This window comes from Coenobita brevimanus, chromosome 28 (assembly GCF_032717465.1).
Source record: "Coenobita brevimanus isolate Jiangsu-jjx chromosome 28, ASM3271746v2, whole genome shotgun sequence".
NCBI classification, from domain to species: domain Eukaryota; kingdom Metazoa; phylum Arthropoda; class Malacostraca; order Decapoda; family Coenobitidae; genus Coenobita; species Coenobita brevimanus.
In genome coordinates, this window is record NC_136981.1 from 17,641,909 (window position 1) to 17,669,111 (window position 27,203).

The window sequence follows — 27,203 nt, forward strand, 5'->3', positions numbered from 1 at the left end:
ACTACCCCTCCCTCTTAACTTACCAACACAAAATGCAACTCACATCCAATCCACCATGCCAACATTGTGATGCATCCTCCCTACATCACATTTCCCTCAAGTATTTCACTTTCGCAACACAAACAAACCTTTAAAATAACCACAACAGAAGATCCCAGGGAGCATCCAGTTAAAGTGGCCGGTTTCCTATCGTTGATTAGGTTGACGTCTAGATAACCTGGGATTTCACTAACAACCAGAACATAGTGTACTGTAAATGCAGTATAGTGTAGTGTGGTAAAGAGTATTGTATCGTAAGTAGATTTATATTATAGAGTATATTTTTATGCATGGAAGAAGGAGCAGGTCAGAAACCCCTATGATTCTTCCTTCCAAGAAAAATACAAAACAAGATAACAGAGAGCCAAATTCAACATCTGGCCATTTTGAGATGCCTGGACACACTTCTTTTGAAAGACTGAAGGTCATAGACAGTAGGAAATACAGACAGAGGAAGACAGCTCTAGTGTTGACCTGTCTCACATATGAGGAGCTGGGAGTAACAGTTAACTCTTGCATAAGAGAGCTGGATGGAAAAGGGATGAGAGTTTGTTGCTAGATGAGTGCTATACATCCACCGATGTGGTGGAAGGATGCAGTCAGACAGTTCAGAGGAGTCGTGACCATTGAAGGAGCAATACAAAAGAGAAAAATGCAACAGTGTGGTGAGGAGACAGATTGAAAGGAGTCAGTGAGAGGAGGAGAATTAATGAGACCGAAAGCCTTTGACTCCACTTAAAAAAAAATAAATAAATAAAACTGTATGTGGGAAGCCTCCCCACACATGAGAGTTGTATTCTACACAGAGAAGAATAAAACCTGTATATGAAGTGAACAACTTTGCAAGGGTAAAAAGGCATGGAGTCCGATTAGCACACCTAATCTCGTGGAAGCAGATTTTACAAATGAGGTAATATGACCTTTGCGAGATAAATCCCGAGAGAATGAAACCCCGAGTAGGTTTAAAGATGATGCATGACTTAGTTGGATATTGTTAAAAATTAGAGTGTACTCCTGTGGAAGATTTTGACGAGCTGAAAGATGCAAGAACTGAGTTTGTGAAGCATTAAAAAAAAAAATATTTTTACCCCAATTAAAGATGTGAGCCAAGTCAGACATTAGGTGTCCCATAACCTCATCTCTTGTTTGTTGAGGTATGTGCTGAGATGGACCCTGCAGGAAGCAAACAGAAAGGTGAAGGGTGGAGTCACCAGTGCATGAGTGGATAGGGTTTGATGTACAGCTTAGAAGGTGATTGATGAATAGAAGGAAGGGAGTTGGTGATAGGACAGAACCCTGAGGAACGCCACTACTGATAACTTTAGGAGATGAATGGTGGCCACCTAAAACAGCAGCTATAGAACTACCAGTAAGGAAACTAGAGACGAATACACACACAAAAGAATAGAAACCATAAGAGGGCAAATTGGAAATTAAAGATGCCTTTGAGATGTCAAGTGCAATGGCAAAGTTCTTGCCAAAGTCCCGAAAGGAGGGTGACCAGAAGTCTGAAAGGTCGGTGAGAAGACCGCCAGTGTAGCATCCCTAATGGAAACGATAATGATGATCAGAAAGAAGACTGTGATTGGAAAGGTGCATTATTATTATTATTATTATTTATTCATTTTTTTTTTAACTGATTCAAATATTTTTGAAATACAGGATGTTATATAGATTGGGCAATAGCTTGAGGGCTCGAAATGATCACCCTTTTTTGGGACTGGCTGAATGAGAACAAATTTCCAGTAAGAAAGAAAGTACAAAAGAGTTTGCTCAGGCAGGGTGTAAGCAGTGAAGCACAGTTCTTGTAGGACAACAGGAGGGATCCTATCAGGCCCATAAACCTTGTTAGTATTGAAGCCAGAGATGGCATACAAAACATCAGTTGAAGAAATTTTCATGTCCGCCATGAGGAAGTCAGAGGATATTGATGGAAGAATCGCACCACAATCATCTAAGGTGGAATTGGAGGAGAAAGTGGGAGCGATGAGTTCTGCTTTATCGGTGAAAGAAATAGCTATTGTTCCACCAGAGTGGAAAAGAGGAGGAAATGATGATAAGGTAAAGTTGTTAAAATGGTTTTTGGCTAGGTGCCAGAAGGAGCAGGAAGAATTTGAGAGAGTTCAGAGCTTTTAGTATGAATGGAATTATTTTTAACAGAGTGAAGAACAGACTTAGCACAATTATTCTGGGCAGGAACATAAAAGAGATGAGACTCAGGGTGAGCTGCTCCAGTACCTTTTGTAAGCCTGCTTGTTGTGGACAGCATTAGAACAAGCGTGATTAGAACCTTTTTTTTTTTTTTTGTATCAGTCATAGGATAAGAGAAAGGACTGTATGCTTCCAGGCCCGAGAGAGTAACCTCTGTAATGTGCCAGGCACACTCAGAGGCTCTTGGCCATGGAAGCAATAATTATTCCAGGGAAAATCAAAGAAGTACTGCCCTTCCCTCCCAATTAGCAGCCCCAAAGTGACATAGCTCCTATTCTTGGAAGGATCCACAGTCCTTACTAGAGCAATAGAACAGGTTAAGGTGATGAGGTTATGATCAGGGGAGCCCCTTGGAGAGAAAAGATTAACAGCACAAGCAGAAGGATTAGTTGTATGAATGAGGTTAAATATGTTGGAACACTCTTTAACGTGGTCTGGGATACGGTTAGGGTGCGTACAAACTGCTCAAAGTCATTGAGGATAAAAGAGATGCAGGCTTGTTCACTTGGTGGATCAGTGAAACGAGACGATAGCTGAAGGTGGTGTTGAACATTGGAATCACCTAGAATGGATTTTTCAGAGAAAGGAGAAATTGATGGGCTCTGTTTCATCTTACAAGAAGTAAGATAGTCATGGAAGGAAGATAATCGAAGAATTTTTCGTACTCAGTAGAATTAGGAGATAAATAAACATCACAGATATATTTAATCAGAGAATGACGGGACAGCCAAACCCAGGGAGAAATTTCAGAAAATTCAAGTTCAGGAACACGAGAGGAAGATATGTTGTTGCATACATATACACAACAGCCACAGCCACCTTTGGCTTTGAAATGCATATAGAGAAAGTAGGAGGATACAGAGAAGGATTTGCTATCAGTTGCCTCAGACAGTTGACTCTGTGAGGACAAGAAGGTGAGCTTTCTCTCAAGTGAGAGAAAGTTTGAGGAAAGACTGCGAATGTTGCAGAAAAGAAGCAGTCAGACAGTGGTTCCAGGCATCTCCCTTGGTTGTCACCGGGAGAGGGGTGAATGATGGTGGCTTTTATGGTCCCACCCCTCCCCCTCCTCCAAGGGACTCAAGGATTCGTGTTGCGATGACGCCATTTTTTTTTTTTTTTTAAGAAAGTGTAGTTTGTAATGTGCATATAGTTTGGAGTTGGCAGTAATAGGAACTTGTATTAGAGAGAATGCTGGCCTACTCTCTTTGTTACTGTGCGTTACTGTGCGAAATAGTAGTAACTTCATATTATAACAATAATAGTGTGTTGTGTGGTAGTACTATAGCCGTGTGTTGTGTTGCAGTTAAATTTAGAGTACGACAGTGTACAGCAGTGTTGTTTGTTGCTGTTGTTGCTGATTAACCAAGGTCTGAGCGAGCAGACCCATTGACCACAGGTATGGAACTGCTTCTATGGGACTGTCCTATAGGTATAATATAGTAAATAAGACAGAGAACAGGCCCATTGTAGGTAGACAACGCCTCACCAGGGCCGTATTAGGGTCTTTTCCCACGACAAGATGCTGGGAAATATGAGAAGGACTGGCTTCCATGTGGAGGCGCATCTGCTCCACCCAGGGTGAACAGCGCCGCTATGTGTAGGCTCCTCTTTAACTTCCAGGCTCCTCGTACTGTAGTGTATTGTGATCAAGGTGTAATGTCACGTGTTCACCAAAAGTGTAGGTATAGTTTAAAGTAAGTGTAATGCATTATGATATATATCCAACAGAAAGTGATTGAGGATCACCGCAAAACATTGGATCCCAGCCACCCCTGGGACTACATTGATGCCTACATGATAGAGGCTGAGGCGCAGAAGGATAACCCAGACTCTACCTTCAGGCTAGATTGTGAGTAAAGGAGAGGAGAATAGAGTAGATGAGATGAGCAGAATAGGGGAGTGTAGAGGAGAGGAAACAGCACAGATTTGTGCTGAATAATATAAAGAGGAGAGAGAGAGAGAGAGAGAGAGAGAGAGAGAGAGAGAAAGAGAGAGAGAGAGAACGAATTAACTGAAAGATGAAATGAGAGAAAACGAATTGAGTGAAAGAAAATGATAACAAGGGATAAAAAGAAAGATAAAAGAGATAAAATGAGGGAAACAGAGAAAAAGAGAGAATTCTACCATCATCTCCCAGCCGTACAAAGACCCACTAACAGTTAGATGAGCAGACAGATGTAAAGTTTATAAATGCATGCAATCTTATGCTCTTCTGTCTAAACATAATTATAAGCCTAATACTCATCCCCTCTTCGTTAAATAGATACATGATAATGTTTCAAATACATTCACTCTTGCTCCTGTCTAGTCTTCCTTTATAGTCTAAACTAATCTTTCCATCCTGTGCCCATCCCCCCACCAGACAAGGACCTTTTAACATCAGTACGTAACCTGTTCGTGGCCGGGAGCGAGACTACCTCAGCCACATTACGCTGGGTGTTTCTGTTCATGGCTCTGTATCCTGACGTGCAGAAGAAGGTGCAGGATGAGATTGACTCTGTGGTTCCTCGTGACTCCCTCCCTACACTGGAACACAAGACTATGTGAGTTTTGCTGTCTTACTTTCTCTCTCTCTCATTTTCCAATAACACACTTCAGTGCCTCATTCTCACAGACTGGTGCTAAAAAGGAGTGAAACAGCTGCGGCATCCACCCAGGAGTCAAATTTCCTCAATTTGTTTTCCTTCACCTCGGTGTGGGGACCACTTTCCATCACTCGCAGTACCGTAAACTATATTTCAGCGTTGACACACAGCCTGGTGCAATATCTATTACAACTACTACGGCTACCACCACCAAGACTACTACTACTGCTACAGCAACTATTACTACTACTACTACTTGTCACGAATCAAATTCGCAACATTTCTCTTTTGTGAGAAGCCACAAACTATTAGTGGAAAACTCACTGTGTATCGCTCAGTTAACCGTTTCTCTCTCCACTTCGGTGGTATACTTTTCAAAACATTCGTCACTGTTTCAAAAGTGACCGATTTAATGCACGTCACTAAGTGCTCTACTGAGCGATACTATTGTTTCTTTATTGTTCGCCCCTGCTTGCCTCGACCATTAGAAAAATGCGGCCCAGTGCTCCGCTTTTCTTTCCCACGACTTAGTCAAGTGTTTGCTGTGACGGAGAGAGGTCCTGTGCCAGCAGTGTGAGAGGTCAGCTAGTACCCAAACTCCACTTCACAGTTCTCCAGTGCTCCCACCCTTAGTTCAGCTTTGGGTGATACACCGCATTCATCGACCAGTATTTCCTTTCTGTATTTTCTTAGGTTTAAGAGTTTAGTTAAGGTGTGTTTCCTAGGCGTAAGGATTTAGCTCTTGTGTGAGTGAGTACAATCTCTTTATTTGAATTCATTTGATATGTAACGTTAAATTTATTTTTGTAATCAATAAATCTAACAGTTCTTTTTCTTGAGCTTAACGTAATGTAAACTCTTGTTTCACTTCTCCACAATTAAGCTTATTTTCCATATAGCTCCTAGCTTGCATAAACGTCTAGCTATTCATAACTGGTACTTAGGCCAGTCTTGTATTAAACTTAAAATCTGTTGTGCCTCCTAGGAGTTAAGCATCAGCAAGAACCTGATATTGTTAGTAGTATTAGTTATTTATTGTCAGGGGTGAAGTAACTTTCTCCAGAGGCTAACAGTACTAAAAAAAAAAAAACAGCAATTGAGCAATTAGTCTCTGCTGTGTACTGTTGAGAAAGTTTATAAATTCTCGTTTTTTAGAGAATTGTGCGAAGAAGTCAGCGTAAAGTAATCGCTGCTTGATTTAGTAAGACAATCATTGTCCCTGCTCTTCAATATTATTCAATATCATTATCATTATTTTTAATGATTGCCTTTATTTTAAAAACCCCATGACAATTGGCGACCTCGCCAGGATATTAACTCCTAGCTCTAAAGCTATTCACGAGATAGTACTCACTCGTTAATATTTAGGTAATTATAATTAAAGTTTATAGGCACAAGTTTACTGGTGTTTACCGTTAATTTAGCAAGTGAAATTTTGCTTTATTAATCCATAGAGTACTTAACTCTATTTAGTATTTTATTTTTGGTAACGCCAGACGATTTTATTCGCTCCTGGGTAGTCGCTGTACCCATTGTGTTAATTATTGAGTCTTCCCAGTCATTTACATTTTTGATTTATTCTTTGCCAGTTAACTAGGTAAGACTGGTCACCACTAGCTTGTGTCTGTACTCTTTACTTGTGTTTATTAGTATTCGTTTGCGAAGCAGTCAGTACTCAGTTTCGGTTTGCTTAATAAATTAGTGCCATGGCTACCACTGTATTTTTAAAGGAAGCCAAAGAAATGGGTCTTTCGGACCGAACCGAAATTAAAGAGTATATACTCTCACGACATAATCAGGAGCAGCAGCGTGAGAATGATGCCCGTGAAGAGCGTAAGATTCAGTGCGAATACGAGCGAGAACAGCGCGAACACGAGCGAGAACAGCGCGAACACGAGCGAAAACAGCGCGAACTCGACTTAGAACATGAGTGAGAACAGCGTGAGGAACGAGAGAGAGAGAACGAGAACACGAACGTGCCGAGCGAGAAGCACGCGAAAAACACGAATATGAAATGCTGAAGCTCAAGCGAGATTCCTTGGCTTCAGATACATCTGGTGTAGTTGGTCAAAGCTCCACTAGCGCTCTTCCTACACATGTCCTGGCGACCTCACGCATCAAGCTTCCTTCATACAAGGAAGGCGAGCGAATCGAGCCATACATAGCTCGATTTGAAGACATGGCTCAACTTTACCAGCTCGATGATGCAGCTAAGTGGCTTCAGTTTCTTAGCCTGTTTGAGGGCCCTGCCCTCGATATTCTCCACAGAATTCGTGGAGACAATCTCACGTATGAAGTGATGAAAGCTGCACTCATTAAGGCGTATGGTCTCACAGTAGATGACGCCAAAGTTCAGTTCATGCGAGCTCATCTCCAAGACAAGGAGACAGCTGTTCAGTTCCTCGACCGTCTCACTGCTTACCTAGGCGAGTGGATGGAGAAAGATGAAACTCCTTCCACACGTGAGGGGATAATTGACCTTATGCTGCGTACACAGCTAGAGAGGTCGTGGCCTGCTGAGTTCATAGCACAGCTTAAGATCTGCCAGATGAAAGATGCCAGCCAAATGGCAGAAAAGGCTGACGCATTCTTTACTGCATACGGGTATCAAACTCGTAAACAAAACACCTGGAACAGAAAACCTGATAAATCTGGGAAATCGTCCCAGACTGAATCCCAGCAACAAGGCCATTCTCTAGGGGTGGGCGTAATCGATTATTTGTAATCGATTACTTCGATTACTCGCCAGAAAAATATTGTAATCAATTATTTTTCCAGTAATCGATTATTTTCTTGAGTACTTTTGGTGGATTGTTGTCATACTTCTAGCCATTAACATGCCAGGTTTTGGTTTGTTAAACACCTTACGTTTGGCAATGCACTTGCAGTCCTTCGCGACTCGAAAAATTGGAGGCATTTTTGTACAGCAAGTTGTAAATGAATCCTTCTGTCTCAGTGGCATACTGTAGATAGACGATTTAGCTGCCAACTCCTAGGTATGTATTTTATTTGTGAGAACATTGATATAGATCACTGGTATTTCATTTTGTAAGCATGATATTTGGCGGAAATACCAATAAGTGACGACTTCCAAATAACCTCTCTTCGTTTTGGGGATTTGACATCAGAAACTTTAAGATGACCCATATGATTTTCCTTAACATTATGCTTGTTATTCATGTTACATTACAGTTTTGTAAGATTTCTTTTTGAAGCGGATTTTATAGACATGCATAAGAACAGTACACAAGACGAGATTGTCTCCCACGGAACGCACAGCTGACTCGTAAACAAAACAATGACAGACAACTGATCCCCAGGAATGAAGACTTCTTGGTATGTCGCTTGCTTTCTATATTTATAGTTTTGGAAAGAATAAAAATTATAGAGCAGTCTCCAAAAGTCCACACACATACACACACACACACACACACACACACACACACACACAAACTACCATGCAGTGTGCACTTTGTAACTGACTGCACTCAAACCATCACATTATAATGATTATACTGTAGTACTTTTATAATGATAGTAATCGAAATAGTAATCGATTACTAATCGATTACTTTCATAAAAGTAATCAGTAATCATGATTACCATTTTTTGCTTGTATTGCCCACCCCTACCATTCTCAGAATAATGGCCAAGGTCCAAAACCACAGTGGAAGGACCAGGGGCAAAACACTCAGAAACCTGAGTGGAAGAGGTACAACAAGTACCCTAACCAGCAGCAGTATCAGCCACGCAACCGACCTTCGGGACAAACTTTTTCACCACCAGCTCAAAAGAGGCAGGAAGCGAATGCAGCCTTCATTCCTCGGCAGCAGCACGGTGGTCACGTCCCTACTAGTATGGGCACTCCCCCACAGTTCACTAGTCCCACAGTGACAGTGAACCCCCCCTCCACAGATGGCCAATGTTCCATCTTCCCAAGTATATAATCCTCAAGGCTCAATGTTTGCCGCATCAATTCAGCGGCCTCATGAATGGCTAGCTGCTTCCTCCACAGGCCCTCCCACAGGTGACAGTACCTTCCTTGTTCAGCCAGGGTTTGTGGGAGGCATTCCTGTGAAGGTCCTGAGAGATAATGGTTCCTCAGGTTGCTATGTCAAGCAGAGTCTAGTTCGGCCTGAGCAGTATACAGGTCGACAGATCCATGCAAACCTTATTGATGGATCAGTGAGATTGTTCCCTGAGGCATGTATCCAGGTTGCATCTCCATTTTATACTGGTACGACACTCGCAGTTGTCATACCAGAACCTTTATTTGAACTCATCATCGGCAATATTTCCGGTGTCAAGGATAGTTGCTCCGATGATAACGCTACTCAGACTTCGGCTGCTGCAGTAACACGAGCCATGGCTGAGGCTCCAGACTGTGTCACCCCAGTGATCATTGAATCGCCGCAAGATCTGATGTGTAGTCAACTTGTTGTGCAAGAACAACATTCTGACCCGACACTTGCTGCCGTGCGGAACAAACAAAAGGGTCGAGTGATTAAGTATTCATGGGGAGGTCGAGCCAAGTTCCTTCGCAAACAAGGACGGCTCTTTCGTGAGTCACGAACACCCGAGGGCGAGGTTCGACTCCAGTTTGTCGTTCCCGCCAAGTACCGCCTAGCAGTGTTACAATGGGGTCATTGTTCAGCCTCAGGAGGTCACATGGGCAAAAGGAAGACCCAGGGCCGTATCCGAGCTGACTTTTTCTGGCCAGGGATGGGACGGGACATAGATAGTTTTGTCTGTTCCTGCAGTGTGTCAAAGTAACACCACTAATCAGGGATATGTCCTTCCTGTGCCGTTCATAACCACACCTGTAATCTCTGAGACAGTTGAGAGACAGGGTAGTTGTGAAGTGGGTGCAGACCTGACATCTCGCCCATTGGCCCCACAGGACACAGTATGTCCAGGGCCTGTACATACATATTAAGTACTGTAGGTTAAGGGGGAAGTGAGAACTCCGCAGAGGCGACTTGAGGCTATGGAAGACCCGAGTTTGCACAAGGATTCTCAGCTCCCCGATACTAATATAAGTACTATAGGTTAAGGGGGAAGTTCGAGAGAGAACTCCGCAGAGGCGACTCGAGGCTATGGAAGACCCAAGTTTGCACAAGGATTCTCAGCTCCCCAATACTAATATAAGTACTGTAGATAAAGGGGGAAGTGAGAACTCCGCAGAGGCGACTTGAGGCTATGGAAGACCCGAGTTTGCACAAGGATTCTCAGCTCCCCGATATTAATATAAGAACTGTAGGTTAAGGCACAGGTTGAGGACCCGTGTGCAGTTCGAGGCTATGGAAGACCCGAGTTTGCACAAGGATTCTCAACTTGCCGACACTAATCTTGTGCTATAATTAATGGCGACCTCGAATGTACAAAGCTTAGGCTGTCACTTGTATTTTTCAGCTAGAGCGTACTTTTTCTAGCATGTACTGATTGCTAGGCAGAGAGAGTAATTGTAACGTAATAAGAATATTGTCTCATTGACACTTTTGATGCTCCACCTTAATTGGTTTTGCAGGTACAGCAATGGGTGTAGCAGTTTTGCTGTGCGGGCCAGCTGATCGTCTGCCACACACTGCCGCCTCTTCTCCTCTGCTTTCGTCGTCGCCATGTTATTATTTACTATGTCATTTTACACGTAGGTACAGTTACACTACAACTGTCACACCTACACCGTGTATTACATACACCACGCTACACAACAATTAGTTGTCAGTGTAAATGTAGCGAATTTTCGCTCAGTTTGACCTGAGTACAGGATTTTCACCGTCGTCACAGAGTTTTTCCCTCAAGCTTGCTTCTATTAACGTAAATACGAGGTTTTTTCGCTCGCTGGTGACTGCAACTTTCTCCTGTAGCAGGATAGCACACACACCACAGTGTGAATCTTGTGTGAATGAGTTAGGATGTGTACATATATATATATATCCTCAAATTTTTTCTCATAAGGAAAAAATTTAATTTTGTAGGGGCGTAATGTCAAGAATCAAATTCGCGACATTTCTCTTTTGTGAGAAGCCACGAACTCTTAGTGGAAAACTCACTGTGTATCGCTCAGTTAACCGTTTCTCTCTCCACTTCGGTGGTATACTTTTCAAAACATTCGTCACTGTTTCAAAAGTGACCGATTTAATGCACGTCACTAAGTGCTCTACTGAGCGATACTATTGTTTCTTTATTGTTCGCCCCTGCTTGCCTCGACCGTTAGAAAAATGCGGCCCAGTGCTCCGCTTTTCTTTCCCACGACTTAGTCAAGTGTTTGCTGTGACGGAGAGAGGTCCTGTGCCAGCAGTGTGAGAGGTCAGCTAGTACCCAAACTCCACTTCACAGTTCTCCAGTGCTCCCACCCTTAGTTCAGCTTTGGGTGATACACCGCATTCATCGACCAGTATTTCCTTTCTGTATTTTCTTAGGTTTAAGAGTTTAGTTAAGGTGTGTTTCCTAGGCGTAAGGATTTAGCTCTTGTGTGAGTGAGTACAATCTCTTTATTTGAATTCATTTGATATGTAACGTTAAATTTATTTTTGTAATCAATAAATCTAACAGTTCTTTTTCTTGAGCTTAACGTAATGTAAACTCTTGTTTCACTTCTCCACAATTAAGCTTATTTTCCATATAGCTCCTAGCTTGCATAAACGTCTAGCTATTCATAACTGGTACTTAGGCCAGTCTTGTATTAAACTTAAAATCTGTTGTGCCTCCTAGGAGTTAAGCATCAGCAAGAACCTGATATTGTTAGTAGTATTAGTTATTTATTGTCAGGGGTGAAGTAACTTTCTCCAGAGGCTAACAGTACTAAAAAAAAAAAAACAGCAATTGAGCAATTAGTCTCTGCTGTGTACTGTTGAGAAAGTTTATAAATTCTCGTTTTTTAGAGAATTGTGCGAAGAAGTCAGCGTAAAGTAATCGCTGCTTGATTTAGTAAGACAATCATTGTCCCTGCTCTTCAATATTATTCAATATCATTATCATTATTTTTAATGATTGCCTTTATTTTAAAAACCCCATGACAATTGGCGACCTCGCCAGGATATTAACTCCTAGCTCTAAAGCTATTCACGAGATAGTACTCACTCGTTAATATTTAGGTAATTATAATTAAAGTTTATAGGCACAAGTTTACTGGTGTTTACCGTTAATTTAGCAAGTGAAATTTTGCTTTATTAATCCATAGAGTACTTAACTCTATTTAGTATTTTATTTTTGGTAACGCCAGACGATTTTATTCGCTCCTGGGTAGTCGCTGTACCCATTGTGTTAATTATTGAGTCTTCCCAGTCATTTACATTTTTGATTTATTCTTTGCCAGTTAACTAGGTAAGACTGGTCACCACTAGCTTGTGTCTGTACTCTTTACTTGTGTTTATTAGTATTCGTTTGCGAAGCAGTCAGTACTCAGTTTCGGTTTGCTTAATAAATTAGTGCCATGGCTACCACTGTATTTTTAAAGGAAGCCAAAGAAATGGGTCTTTCGGACCGAACCGAAATTAAAGAGTATATACTCTCACGACATAATCAGGAGCAGCAGCGTGAGAATGATGCCCGTGAAGAGCGTAAGATTCAGTTACGAGCGAGAACAGCGCGAACACGAGCGAGAACAGCGCGAACACGAGCGAAAACAGCGCGAACTCGACTTAGAACATGAGTGAGAACAGCGTGAGGAACGAGAGAGAGAGAACGAGAACACGAACGTGCCGAGCGAGAAGCACGCGAAAAACACGAATATGAAATGCTGAAGCTCAAGCGAGATTCCTTGGCTTCAGATACATCTGGTGTAGTTGGTCAAAGCTCCACTAGCGCTCTTCCTACACATGTCCTGGCGACCTCACGCATCAAGCTTCCTTCATACAAGGAAGGCGAGCGAATCGAGCCATACATAGCTCGATTTGAAGACATGGCTCAACTTTACCAGCTCGATGATGCAGCTAAGTGGCTTCAGTTTCTTAGCCTGTTTGAGGGCCCTGCCCTCGATATTCTCCACAGAATTCGTGGAGATAATCTCACGTATGAAGTGATGAAAGCTGCACTCATTAAGGCGTATGGTCTCACAGTAGATGACGCCAAAGTTCAGTTCATGCGAGCTCATCTCCAAGACAAGGAGACAGCTGTTCAGTTCCTCGACCGTCTCACTGCTTACCTAGGCGAGTGGATGGAGAAAGATGAAACTCCTTCCACACGTGAGGGGATAATTGACCTTATGCTGCGTACACAGCTAGAGAGGTCGTGGCCTGCTGAGTTCATAGCACAGCTTAAGATCTGCCAGATGAAAGATGCCAGCCAAATGGCAGAAAAGGCTGACGCATTCTTTACTGCATACGGGTATCAAACTCGTAAACAAAACACCTGGAACAGAAAACCTGATAAATCTGGGAAATCGTCCCAGACTGAATCCCAGCAACAAGGCCATTCTCTAGGGGTGGGCGTAATCGATTATTTGTAATCGATTACTTCGATTACTCGCCAGAAAAATATTGTAATCAATTATTTTTCCAGTAATCGATTATTTTCTTGAGTACTTTTGGTGGATTGTTGTCATACTTCTAGCCATTAACATGCCAGGTTTTGGTTTGTTAAACACCTTACGTTTGGCAATGCACTTGCAGTCCTTCGCGACTCGAAAAATTGGAGGCATTTTTGTACAGCAAGTTGTAAATGAATCCTTCGTCTCAGTGGCATACTGTAGATAGACGATTTAGCTGCCAACTCCTAGGTATGTATTTTATTTGTGAGAACATTGATATAGATCACTGGTATTTCATTTTGTAAGCATGATATTTGGCGGAAATACCAATAAGTGACGACTTCCAAATAACCTCTCTTCGTTTTGGGGATTTGACATCAGAAACTTTAAGATGACCCATATGATTTTCCTTAACATTAAGCTTGTTATTCATGTTACATTACAGTTTTGTAAGATTTCTTTTTGAAGCGGATTTTATAGACATGCATAAGAACAGTACACAAGACGAGATTGTCTCCCACGGAACGCACAGCTGACTCGTAAACAAAACAATGACAGACAACTGATCCCCAGGAATGAAGACTTCTTGGTATGTCGCTTGCTTTCTATATTTATAGTTTTGGAAAGAATAAAAATTATAGAGCAGTCTCCAAAAGTCCACACACACACACACACACACACACACACACACAAACTACCATGCAGTGTGCACTTTGTAACTGACTGCACTCAAACCATCACATTATAATGATTATACTGTAGTACTTTTATAATGATAGTAATCGAAATAGTAATCGATTACTAATCGATTACTTTCATAAAAGTAATCAGTAATCATGATTACCATTTTTTGCTGGTATTGCCCACCCCTACCATTCTCAGAATAATGGCCAAGGTCCAAAACCACAGTGGAAGGACCAGGGGCAAAACACTCAGAAACCTGAGTGGAAGAGGTACAACAAGTACCCTAACCAGCAGCAGTATCAGCCACGCAACCGACCTTCGGGACAAACTTTTTCACCACCAGCTCAAAAGAGGCAGGAAGCGAATGCAGCCTTCATTCCTCGGCAGCAGCACGGTGGTCACGTCCCTACTAGTATGGGCACTCCCCCACAGTTCACTAGTCCCACAGTGACAGTGAACCCCCCCTCCACAGATGGCCAATGTTCCATCTTCCCAAGTATATAATCCTCAAGGCTCAATGTTTGCCGCATCAATTCAGCGGCCTCATGAATGGCTAGCTGCTTCCTCCACAGGCCCTCCCACAGGTGACAGTACCTTCCTTGTTCAGCCAGGGTTTGAGGGAGGCATTCCTGTGAAGGTCCTGAGAGATAATGGTTCCTCAGGTTGCTATGTCAAGCAGAGTCTAGTTCGGCCTGAGCAGTATACAGGTCGACAGATCCATGCAAACCTTATTGATGGATCAGTGAGATTGTTCCCTGAGGCATGTATCCAGGTTGCATCTCCATTTTATACTGGTACGACACTCGCAGTTGTCATACCAGAACCTTTATTTGAACTCATCATCGGCAATATTTCCGGTGTCAAGGATAGTTGCTCCAATGATAACGCTACTCAGACTTCGGCTGCTGCAGTAACACGAGCCATGGCTGAGGCTCCAGACTGTGTCACCCCAGTGATCATTGAATCGCCGCAAGATCTGATGTGTAGTCAACTTGTTGTGCAAGAACAACATTCTGACCCGACACTTGCTGCCGTGCGGAACAAACAAAAGGGTCGAGTGATTAAGTATTCATGGGGAGGTCGAGCCAAGTTCCTTCGCAAACAAGGACGGTTCTTTCGTGAGTCACGAACACCCGAGGGCGAGGTTCGACTCCAGTTTGTCGTTCCCGCCAAGTACCGCCTAGCAGTGTTACAATGGGGTCATTGTTCAGCCTCAGGAGGTCACATGGGCAAAAGGAAGACCCAGGGCCGTATCCGAGCTGACTTTTTCTGGCCAGGGATGGGACGGGACATAGATAGTTTTGTCTGTTCCTGCAGTGTGTCAAAGTAACACCACTAATCAGGGATATGTCCTTCCTGTGCCGTTCATAACCACACCTGTAATCTCTGAGACAGTTGAGAGACAGGGTAGTTGTGAAGTGGGTGCAGACCTGACATCTCGCCCATTGGCCCCACAGGACACAGTATGTCCAGGGCCTATACATACATATTAAGTACTGTAGGTTAAGGGGGAAGTGAGAACTCCGCAGAGGCGACTTGAGGCTATGGAAGACCCGAGTTTGCACAAGGATTCTCAGCTCCCCGATACTAATATAAGTACTATAGGTTAAGGGGGAAGTTCGAGAGAGAACTCCGCAGAGGCGACTCGAGGCTATGGAAGACCCAAGTTTGCACAAGGATTCTCAGCTCCCCAATACTAATATAAGTACTGTAGATAAAGGGGGAAGTGAGAACTCCGCAGAGGCGACTTGAGGCTATGGAAGACCCGAGTTTGCACAAGGATTCTCAGCTCCCCGATATTAATATAAGAACTGTAGGTTAAGGCACAGGTTGAGGACCCGTGTGCAGTTCGAGGCTATGGAAGACCCGAGTTTGCACAAGGATTCTCAACTTGCCGACACTAATCTTGTGCTATAATTAATGGCGACCTCGAATGTACAAAGCTTAGGCTGTCACTTGTATTTTTCAGCTAGAGCGTACTTTTTCTAGCATGTACTGATTGCTAGGCAGAGAGAGTAATTGTAACGTAATAAGAATATTGTCTCATTGACACTTTTGATGCTCCACCTTAATTGGTTTTGCAGGTACAGCAATGGGTGTAGCAGTTTTGCTGTGCGGGCCAGCTGATCGTCTGCCACACACTGCCGCCTCTTCTCCTCTGCTTTCGTCGTCGCCATGTTATTATTTACTATGTCATTTTACACGTAGGTACAGTTACACTACAACTGTCACACCTACACCGTGTATTACATACACCACGCTACACAACAATTAGTTGTCAGTGTAAATGTAGCGAATTTTCGCTCAGTTTGACCTGAGTACAGGATTTTCACTGTCGTCACAGAGTTTTTCCCTCAAGCTTGCTTCTATTAACGTAAATACGAGTTTTTTTTCGCTCGCTGGTGACTGCAACTTTCTCCTGTAGCAGGATAGCACACACACCACAGTGTGAATCTTGTGTGAATGAGTTAGGATGTGTACATATATATATATATCCACAAATTTTTTCCCATAAGGAAAAAATTTAATTTTGTAGGGGCGTAATGTCAAGAATCAAATTCGCGACATTTCTCTTTTGTGAGAAGCCACGAACTCTTAGTGGAAAACTCACTGTGTATCGCTCAGTTAACCGTTTCTCTCTCCACTTCGGTGGTATACTTTTCAAAACATTCGTCACTGTTTCAAAAGTGACCGATTTAATGCACGTCACTAAGTGCTCTACTGAGCGATACTATTGTTTCTTTATTGTTCGCCCCTGCTTGCCTCGACCGTTAGAAAAATGCGGCCCAGTGCTCCGCTTTTCTTTCCCACGACTTAGTCAAGTGTTTGCTGTGACGGAGAGAGGTCCTGTGCCAGCAGTGTGAGAGGTCAGCTAGTACCCAAACTCCACTTCACAGTTCTCCAGTGCTCCCACCCTTAGTTCAGCTTTGGGTGATACACCGCATTCATCGACCAGTATTTCCTTTCTGTATTTTCTTAGGTTTAAGAGTTTAGTTAAGGTGTGTTTCCTAGGCGTAAGGATTTAGCTCTTGTGTGAGTGAGTACAATCTCTTTATTTGAATTCATTTGATATGTAACGTTAAATTTATTTTTGTAATCAATAAATCTAACAGTTCTTTTTCTTGAGCTTAACGTAATGTAAACTCTTGTTTCACTTCTCCACAATTAAGCTTATTTTCCATATAGCTCCTAGCTTGCATAAACGTCTAGCTATTCATAACTGGTACTTAGGCCAGTCTTGTATTAAACTTAAAATCTGTTGTGCCTCCTAGGAGTTAAGCATCAGCAAGAACCTGATATTGTTAGTAGTATTAGTTATTTATTGTCAGGGGTGAAGTAACTTTCTCCAGAGGCTAACAGTACTAAAAAAAAAAAACAGCAATTGAGCAATTAGTCTCTGCTGTGTACTGTTGAGAAAGTTTATAAATTCTCGTTTTTTAGAGAATTGTGCGAAGAAGTCAGCGTAAAGTAATCGCTGCTTGATTTAGTAAGACAATCATTGTCCCTGCTCTTCAATATTATTCAATATCATTATCATTATTTTTAATGATTGCCTTTATTTTAAAAACCCCATGACAATTGGCGACCTCGCCAGGATATTAACTCCTAGCTCTAAAGCTATTCACGAGATAGTACTCACTCGTTAATATTTAGGTAATTATAATTAAAGTTTATAGGCACAAGTTTACTGGTGTTTACCGTTAATTTAGCAAGTGAAATTTTGCTTTATTAATCCATAGAGTACTTAACTCTATTTAGTATTTTATTTTTGGTAACGCCAGACGATTTTATTCGCTCCTGGGTAGTCGCTGTACCCATTGTGTTAATTATTGAGTCTTCCCAGTCATTTACATTTTTGATTTATTCTTTGCCAGTTAACTAGGTAAGACTGGTCACCACTAGCTTGTGTCTGTACTCTTTACTTGTGTTTATTAGTATTCGTTTGCGAAGCAGTCAGTACTCAGTTTCGGTTTGCTTAATAAATTAGTGCCATGGCTACCACTGTATTTTTAAAGGAAGCCAAAGAAATGGGTCTTTCGGACCGAACCGAAATTAAAGAGTATATACTCTCACGACATAATCAGGAGCAGCAGCGTGAGAATGATGCCCGTGAAGAGCGTAAGATTCAGTGCGAATACGAGCGAGAACAGCGCGAACACGAGCGAGAACAGCGCGAACACGAGCGAAAACAGCGCGAACTCGACTTAGAACATGAGTGAGAACAGCGTGAGGAACGAGAGAGAGAGAACGAGAACACGAACGTGCCGAGCGAGAAGCACGCGAAAAACACGAATATGAAATGCTGAAGCTCAAGCGAGATTCCTTGGCTTCAGATACATCTGGTGTAGTTGGTCAAAGCTCCACTAGCGCTCTTCCTACACATGTCCTGGCGACCTCACGCATCAAGCTTCCTTCATACAAGGAAGGCGAGCGAATCGAGCCATACATAGCTCGATTTGAAGACATGGCTCAACTTTACCAGCTCGATGATGCAGCTAAGTGGCTTCAGTTTCTTAGCCTGTTTGAGGGCCCTGCCCTCGATATTCTCCACAGAATTCGTGGAGACAATCTCACGTATGAAGTGATGAAAGCTGCACTCATTAAGGCGTATGGTCTCACAGTAGATGACGCCAAAGTTCAGTTCATGCGAGCTCATCTCCAAGACAAGGAGACAGCTGTTCAGTTCCTCGACCGTCTCACTGCTTACCTAGGCGAGTGGATGGAGAAAGATGAAACTCCTTCCACACGTGAGGGGATAATTGACCTTATGCTGCGTACACAGCTAGAGAGGTCGTGGCCTGCTGAGTTCATAGCACAGCTTAAGATCTGCCAGATGAAAGATGCCAGCCAAATGGCAGAAAAGGCTGACGCATTCTTTACTGCATACGGGTATCAAACTCGTAAACAAAACACCTGGAACAGAAAACCTGATAAATCTGGGAAATCGTCCCAGACTGAATCCCAGCAACAAGGCCATTCTCTAGGGGTGGGCGTAATCGATTATTTGTAATCGATTACTTCGATTACTCGCCAGAAAAATATTGTAATCAATTATTTTTCCAGTAATCGATTATTTTCTTGAGTACTTTTGGTGGATTGTTGTCATACTTCTAGCCATTAACATGCCAGGTTTTGGTTTGTTAAACACCTTACGTTTGGCAATGCACTTGCAGTCCTTCGCGACTCGAAAAATTGGAGGCATTTTTGTACAGCAAGTTGTAAATGAATCCTTCGTCTCAGTGGCATACTGTAGATAGACGATTTAGCTGCCAACTCCTAGGTATGTATTTTATTTGTGAGAACATTGATATAGATCACTGGTATTTCATTTTGTAAGCATGATATTTGGCGGAAATACCAATAAGTGACGACTTCCAAATAACCTCTCTTCGTTTTGGGGATTTGACATCAGAAACTTTAAGATGACCCATATGATTTTCCTTAACATTAAGCTTGTTATTCATGTTACATTACAGTTTTGTAAGATTTCTTTTTGAAGCGGATTTTATAGACATGCATAAGAACAGTACACAAGACGAGATTGTCTCCCACGGAACGCACAGCTGACTCGTAAACAAAACAATGACAGACAACTGATCCCCAGGAATGAAGACTTCTTGGTATGTCGCTTGCTTTCTATATTTATAGTTTTGGAAAGAATAAAAATTATAGAGCAGTCTCCAAAAGTCCACACACATACACACACACACACACACACACACACACACACACACACACACACACACACAAACTACCATGCAGTGTGCACTTTGTAACTGACTGCACTCAAACCATCACATTATAATGATTATACTGTAGTACTTTTATAATGATAGTAATCGAAATAGTAATCGATTACTAATCGATTACTTTCATAAAAGTAATCAGTAATCATGATTACCATTTTTTGCTGGTATTGCCCACCCCTACCATTCTCAGAATAATGGCCAAGGTCCAAAACCACAGTGGAAGGACCAGGGGCAAAACACTCAGAAACCTGAGTGGAAGAGGTACAACAAGTACCCTAACCAGCAGCAGTATCAGCCACGCAACCGACCTTCGGGACAAACTTTTTCACCACCAGCTCAAAAGAGGCAGGAAGCGAATGCAGCCTTCATTCCTCGGCAGCAGCACGGTGGTCACGTCCCTACTAGTATGGGCACTCCCCCACAGTTCACTAGTCCCACAGTGACAGTGAACCCCCCCTCCACAGATGGCCAATGTTCCATCTTCCCAAGTATATAATCCTCAAGGCTCAATGTTTGCCGCATCAATTCAGCGGCCTCATGAATGGCTAGCTGCTTCCTCCACAGGCCCTCCCACAGGTGACAGTACCTTCCTTGTTCAGCCAGGGTTTGTGGGAGGCATTCCTGTGAAGGTCCTGAGAGATAATGGTTCCTCAGGTTGCTATGTCAAGCAGAGTCTAGTTCGGCCTGAGCAGTATACAGGTCGACAGATCCATGCAAACCTTATTGATGGATCAGTGAGATTGTTCCCTGAGGCATGTATCCAGGTTGCATCTCCATTTTATACTGGTACGACACTCGCAGTTGTCATACCAGAACCTTTATTTGAACTCATCATCGGCAATATTTCCGGTGTCAAGGATAGTTGCTCCGATGATAACGCTACTCAGACTTCGGCTGCTGCAGTAACACGAGCCATGGCTGAGGCTCCAGACTGTGTCACCCCAGTGATCATTGAATCGCCGCAAGATCTGATGTGTAGTCAACTTGTTGTGCAAGAACAACATTCTGACCCGACACTTGCTGCCGTGCGGAACAAACAAAAGGGTCGAGTGATTAAGTATTCATGGGGAGGTCGAGCCAAGTTCCTTCGCAAACAAGGACGGCTCTTTCGTGAGTCACGAACACCCGAGGGCGAGGTTCGACTCCAGTTTGTCGTTCCCGCCAAGTACCGCCTAGCAGTGTTACAATGGGGTCATTGTTCAGCCTCAGGAGGTCACATGGGCAAAAGGAAGACCCAGGGCCGTATCCGAGCTGACTTTTTCTGGCCAGGGATGGGACGGGACATAGATAGTTTTGTCTGTTCCTGCAGTGTGTCAAAGTAACACCACTAATCAGGGATATGTCCTTCCTGTGCCGTTCATAACCACACCTGTAATCTCTGAGACAGTTGAGAGACAGGGTAGTTGTGAAGTGGGTGCAGACCTGACATCTCGCCCATTGGCCCCACAGGACACAGTATGTCCAGGGCCTGTACATACATATTAAGTACTGTAGGTTAAGGGGGAAGTGAGAACTCCGCAGAGGCGACTTGAGGCTATGGAAGACCCGAGTTTGCACAAGGATTCTCAGCTCCCCGATACTAATATAAGTACTATAGGTTAAGGGGGAAGTTCGAGAGAGAACTCCGCAGAGGCGACTCGAGGCTATGGAAGACCCAAGTTTGCACAAGGATTCTCAGCTCCCCAATACTAATATAAGTACTGTAGATAAAGGGGGAAGTGAGAACTCCGCAGAGGCGACTTGAGGCTATGGAAGACCCGAGTTTGCACAAGGATTCTCAGCTCCCCGATATTAATATAAGAACTGTAGGTTAAGGCACAGGTTGAGGACCCGTGTGCAGTTCGAGGCTATGGAAGACCCGAGTTTGCACAAGGATTCTCAACTTGCCGACACTAATCTTGTGCTATAATTAATGGCGACCTCGAATGTACAAAGCTTAGGCTGTCACTTGTATTTTTCAGCTAGAGCGTACTTTTTCTAGCATGTACTGATTGCTAGGCAGAGAGAGTAATTGTAACGTAATAAGAATATTGTCTCATTGACACTTTTGATGCTCCACCTTAATTGGTTTTGCAGGTACAGCAATGGGTGTAGCAGTTTTGCTGTGCGGGCCAGCTGATCGTCTGCCACACACTGCCGCCTCTTCTCCTCTGCTTTCGTCGTCGCCATGTTATTATTTACTATGTCATTTTACACGTAGGTACAGTTACACTACAACTGTCACACCTACACCGTGTATTACATACACCACGCTACACAACAATTAGTTGTCAGTGTAAATGTAGCGAATTTTCGCTCAGTTTGACCTGAGTACAGGATTTTCACTGTCGTCACAGAGTTTTTCCCTCAAGCTTGCTTCTATTAACGTAAATACGAGTTTTTTTTCGCTCGCTGGTGACTGCAACTTTCTCCTGTAGCAGGATAGCACACACACCACAGTGTGAATCTTGTGTGAATGAGTTAGGATGTGTACATATATATATATATCCACAAATTTTTTCCCATAAGGAAAAAATTTAATTTTGTAGGGGCGTAATGTCAAGAATCAAATTGTCTTCATTTATCTTTTGTGAGAAGCCACGAACTCTTAGTGGAAAACTCACTGTGTATCGCTCAGTTAACCGTTTCTCTCTCCACTTCGGTGGTATACTTTTCAAAACATTCGTCACTGTTTCAAAAGTGACCGATTTAATGCACGTCACTAAGTGCTCTACTGAGCGATACTATTGTTTCTTTATTGTTCGCCCCTGCTTGCCTCGACCGTTAGAAAAATGCGGCCCAGTGCTCCGCTTTTCTTTCCCACGACTTAGTCAAGTGTTTGCTGTGACGGAGAGAGGTCCTGTGCCAGCAGTGTGAGAGGTCAGCTAGTACCCAAACTCCACTTCACAGTTCTCCAGTGCTCCCACCCTTAGTTCAGCTTTGGGTGATACACCGCATTCATCGACCAGTATTTCCTTTCTGTATTTTCTTAGGTTTAAGAGTTTAGTTAAGGTGTGTTTCCTAGGTGTAAGGATTTAGCTCTTGTGTGAGTGAGTGAGTACGATCTCTTTATTTGAATTCATTTGATATGTAACGTTAAATTTATTTTTGTAATCAATAAATCTAACAGTTCTTTTTCTTGAGCTTAACGTAATGTAAACTCTTGTTTCATTTCTCCACAATTAAGCTTATTTTCCATATAGCTCCTAGCTTGCATAAACGTCTTGCTATTCATAACTGGTACTTAGGCCAGTCTTGTATTAAACTTAAAATCCGTTGTGCCTCCTAGGAGTTAAGCATCAGCAAGAACCTGATATTATTAGTAGTATCAGTTATTTATTGTCAGGGGTGAAGTAACTTTCTCCAGAGGCTAACAGTACTAAAAAAAAAACAGCAATTGAGCAATTAGTCTCTGCTGTGTACTGTTGAGGAAGTTTATAAATTCTCGTTTTTTAGAGAATCGTGCGAAGAAGTCAGCGTAAAGTAATCGTTGCTTGATTTAGTAAGACAATCATTGTCCCTGCTTTTCAATATTATTCAATATCATTATCATTATTTTTAATGATTGCCTTTATTTTAAAAACCCCGTGACACTACTACCACCTATACTATTACTACTACTACTACTACTACTAATGCCACCTCTACTATTACTACTACTTCTACTACTACTACTACTACTACTACTACAGCTACAGGTAATAACTAATAAAATAATTATGATTTTAAAGTCATCATCATCATCATCATCAGAATAATAATAATAATAATAATAATAATATATTAATACCAGCACCGCCACCACCACTAACAAAAAGAAACTAGCTTTCCTGTCGTGGAAAAAATAAATGAATAAATAAAACAGGCTGAAGATGACGATGACGATGATAATGACGATGACGATAATAATAATGATAATGCTCTTCTCCCCACAGTCTGCCTTACCTCCAAGCGACTATTTGTGAGGTACAGAGAAGAGCCTCAGTCGTTCCCTTGGGTATGTTCCATATGGCCACTGAAGACACCACACTAGCTGGCTACTACATCCCCAAGGTGAGTTCGAGTGAAAAAATGAGGATGGTACAACATGTAAGATGTATGGGAGTGAGTGAGACAGTGAATGTCAGAGGGCCATTTAGCACATAACGCTGGCAGGCCGCAACATCCCGAAGGTAAGCCAGAATGAAAGAATCAAAGTGAATGAGAGTGAGTTAAAGTGAATTGGAGCGAGTTTGAATCAGTCAAACTGTGTCATAGCGAAAATGAGCTAGAATGAGAGTGAGACAGTGAGTCTGAATGAGAATTACAGTGTGACTGAGGGTGAGACTGAGAGCCAAAGTGAGAACATGAGCAGGCTACAGCATCAGTAATATATGTGGTAAAAGTGATGGAAGTGAGACTGAGAGGGTCACTAAGCAAATAACACTGGTAAGCTACAACATCCCAAAGGTTAGTCAGAGTGAGAGCTAGACTGTAACTTAGGGTGAGTCAGAGTTAGTGTGAGAACATATGCAGGCTGCAATGGGAAGAATGAGAGTGAGAATCATTGAAGACACTACACTAACATGCCACAACAACCCACACTTGAGTCTGAATGAGCGTGAGAGAGAGTCAGAGTGAGTCAGAGTGAGAACATGTACAAATAATGATACAAAAGTAGGGATGAGAGTGAATGAGAGGATGCAAATGGAAAGTGAAGACACTGGCATGCTACTGTATCAGTAAAGCTGGCCATACACGCACAGGTGAGCCCGTCCGGTGGCCTGAAGAGGCCGGCCTTAACGAATAATGCTGAGCCTATACACGTTTCAGTCGGCCTCACGTCTAGAGCTCAGTTGCAAGCGAAACGCCATGGTGTGAGGGTGACCATGGATGCTGTGCTGCCCACAGATGTCCTGGAGCAGTATGCAACTGGGGCTGTTGCTGCAGCCTATACTGCAAATATCAGAATGAGGAGGGAAAAACGGACCAAATGGGAATAAGATTGGTTGATAAGGAGTACATTGTCCCATCTGATTGTTGAAAGAACTGCGGTGCATCTCCACTCCAGCACAACTGACACAAGACTGACACGTGACAGCCTTTGGTACTCCACACATGCTCAGTTTACCCAACCTGACCGGAGCCTGACCACGGAAATCTGTCCACGACAAATCCCAGGACAACTGTTGAGGCCACCTGCACAGGGGCCTGTTCCCTACCCACACACGCCCAGGTTTGCCTTAATGGGCTGCCCTCTTCAGGCCACTGGGCGGGCTTTACCTGTGCGTGTATGGCCTGCTTAATAGTGGTAGTGGTTACACTGTTCAGGTTGCGTAGTGTCAAAATGGCAACTTGTAATTAAGGTACAGCGGTGCAAGGATCAAAACTCTAGTAAAGTCCAGATTTAAGCATACGGAGTAAACGATCTTCAGTATTTAAGTATAAACCTAGTCGCAAAGCCCTGCTAACCCTTGTAGGAATAGCGAAATTAGATCGAAAAAATATTGTTTTCTTCATTCTTTCCTTCTTCATCAGCCTTAGCCCCAAAATGAAAGAGCCTGCAGGGGCGTGTCATGCACCAAAACGTTTCTTAACAACCGGGGATGTTTATGTTCATACTTAGAGCACAGTTCGATCTGCAGTACCTCGAGTTTTAGCCTAAAAACATTTTGAAACATTAAGGCCTTCTTCCAGAATATGTACAGCTCCACGAATTTGTATTGCTTCATTCCATGTTAGCATTTTATGTATACTGAATCAGTAATCTGAACATTTTACAGTGCAGCTAATGAGTGTTTAGACGTTGGCTTCCATAAAATGATCATATACTAGAATAAATATTTATTTTAAAAACATTAATGCTATGCAAGAATGGAAAAGGTTCAGAAACAAAAGATGAAAAGGGGCACAAAAATAAACATTTGAGATGGGACGTAATGCAGAGTTCTATGCAGATTATTACGTTCCACACTGTAGTCATAAAACGTTTGCAGGGAGAATAAGGGGAGCAAAGTGCAGCATATACTGCAGCTGTAGTTTTTCCTTAATAACAATTCTAAGTTGTGACAGGGAACAGATTGGAAATATGTCTATGTCGCTTAGCTAGAAGAGTGAATGTTAGTGAGGGTGAGGGGGGGAGAGGAGGGAGAAGGAGAGAGAGATGAGAGGTGGATAGAGGATAAGAGATATGAGAGGGGGATAGATGATGAGAGATATATGAGAGAGACGTAGAGGATGAGAGATATATGAGAGGGGGATAGAGGATAAGAGATATATGAGAAAGGGGTAGAGGATGAGTGATAGGTGAGAGAAGGGGATAGAGGATGAGAAATATGAGATAGGGTAGAGGATGAGAAATGGTGATGAATGACAAATGATGAGAGGTATATGGAAAAGAACAATAGGGCAAAAAGGTCTGTGCGTGATGCTAAGGTAGCAACAGATGTGAGGTGGGGTAGGCAGTTGACAGAATTTTCAGCAGAATAAGAATATGTTTTGGAAGGAAGTGAAGAGGGTGAGAGGGGGAGAGTCTGGGGAGAAAGAACGAGTAACAGAGAATCGAAGAATGTTAACTGAGATGGATGCAATAAGGAAGAGATAAGCAGAGTATTTTGGAAGATTGTTAAATATAGAGGCAGAAAGGGAGGCTGAGATGGAAGCACACAAGAAATAAATGTGTTAGTAGAGTTGAATAATTCTTTGATCACGATTGGAGGAAGTGCAGGAAGCAGTAAAGGTGACGAAAACAGGGGAAGCTGTAGGTATGGATGGGTGTGCTGTGGAATGTCTGAAAGGTTGTGGAGCAACTATTGTTGAGTGGCTAGTAAAATTACTGAATAAGTGTTTTGTGAGTGGTATGGTGCCGATTAACTTGGCAAGTGCTTGTGTGGTTCCGTTGTATAAAGGTATGGTTGATAATTATGAATGGACTAGTTTTAGAGGTATAAGTCTGTTGAGTGTTGTAGGTAAATTTTTTTCTTTTTTATGCAAGGAAGAAGGAACCAAAGGATGAGCCCGCATGAACTCTCCTTCCAAGAAAAAACAAAAAAAAACAATACAAAGAAGAGCCAAATTCAAAATCCATTCGATTCGAGATGCCTGGACACCTTGAATTTGAAAGACTGGAGATCATAGGAAGTAAGAAATACAGACAGAGGGAGACAGTTCCAGAGCTGACATGTTGCATAAATGAAAGACTGGGAGTAACGATTAACTCTTGCATTACAGAGTTGGACAGAAAAGGGATGAGAATTTGTTGCTAGACGGGTGCTACGCGCCCGTCGTTGAGGTGGAGGGATGCAAGTAGACAGTTCAGAGGAGCAGTGACCATTGAAGTAGCGATAGAAAAGAGATAAAGAGGCAACAGTGCGGCGAAGAGACAGAGGTTGAAGGGAGCCAGTAAGAGGAGGAGAGTTGATGAGACGAATAGCCTTTGACTCCACCCTATTGAGAAGAGCTGTATGGGGAAAGCCTCCCCACACATAAGAGTTGTGCTCTAAACAG

The 27,203-nt window shown here is 42.7% G+C and overlaps 1 protein-coding gene across 1 annotated transcript in view; it reads left to right on the forward strand.

Moving 5' to 3' along the window:
• Positions 1-24,700, forward strand: part of LOC145394750 (cytochrome P450 2L1-like) — a 95,378-nt gene extending 70,678 nt beyond the window's left edge. Inside the window, exons 6-9 of the mRNA XM_080268531.1 lie at positions 3,979-4,099; positions 4,613-4,793; positions 23,654-23,771; positions 24,464-24,700. Of these exons, the coding sequence (XP_080124657.1) occupies positions 3,979-4,099; positions 4,613-4,793; positions 23,654-23,771; positions 24,464-24,700 (657 nt within the window). The remainder of the gene's footprint in view (positions 1-3,978; positions 4,100-4,612; positions 4,794-23,653; positions 23,772-24,463) is intronic.
• The last annotated feature ends 2,503 nt before the right edge of the window (positions 24,701-27,203 follow it).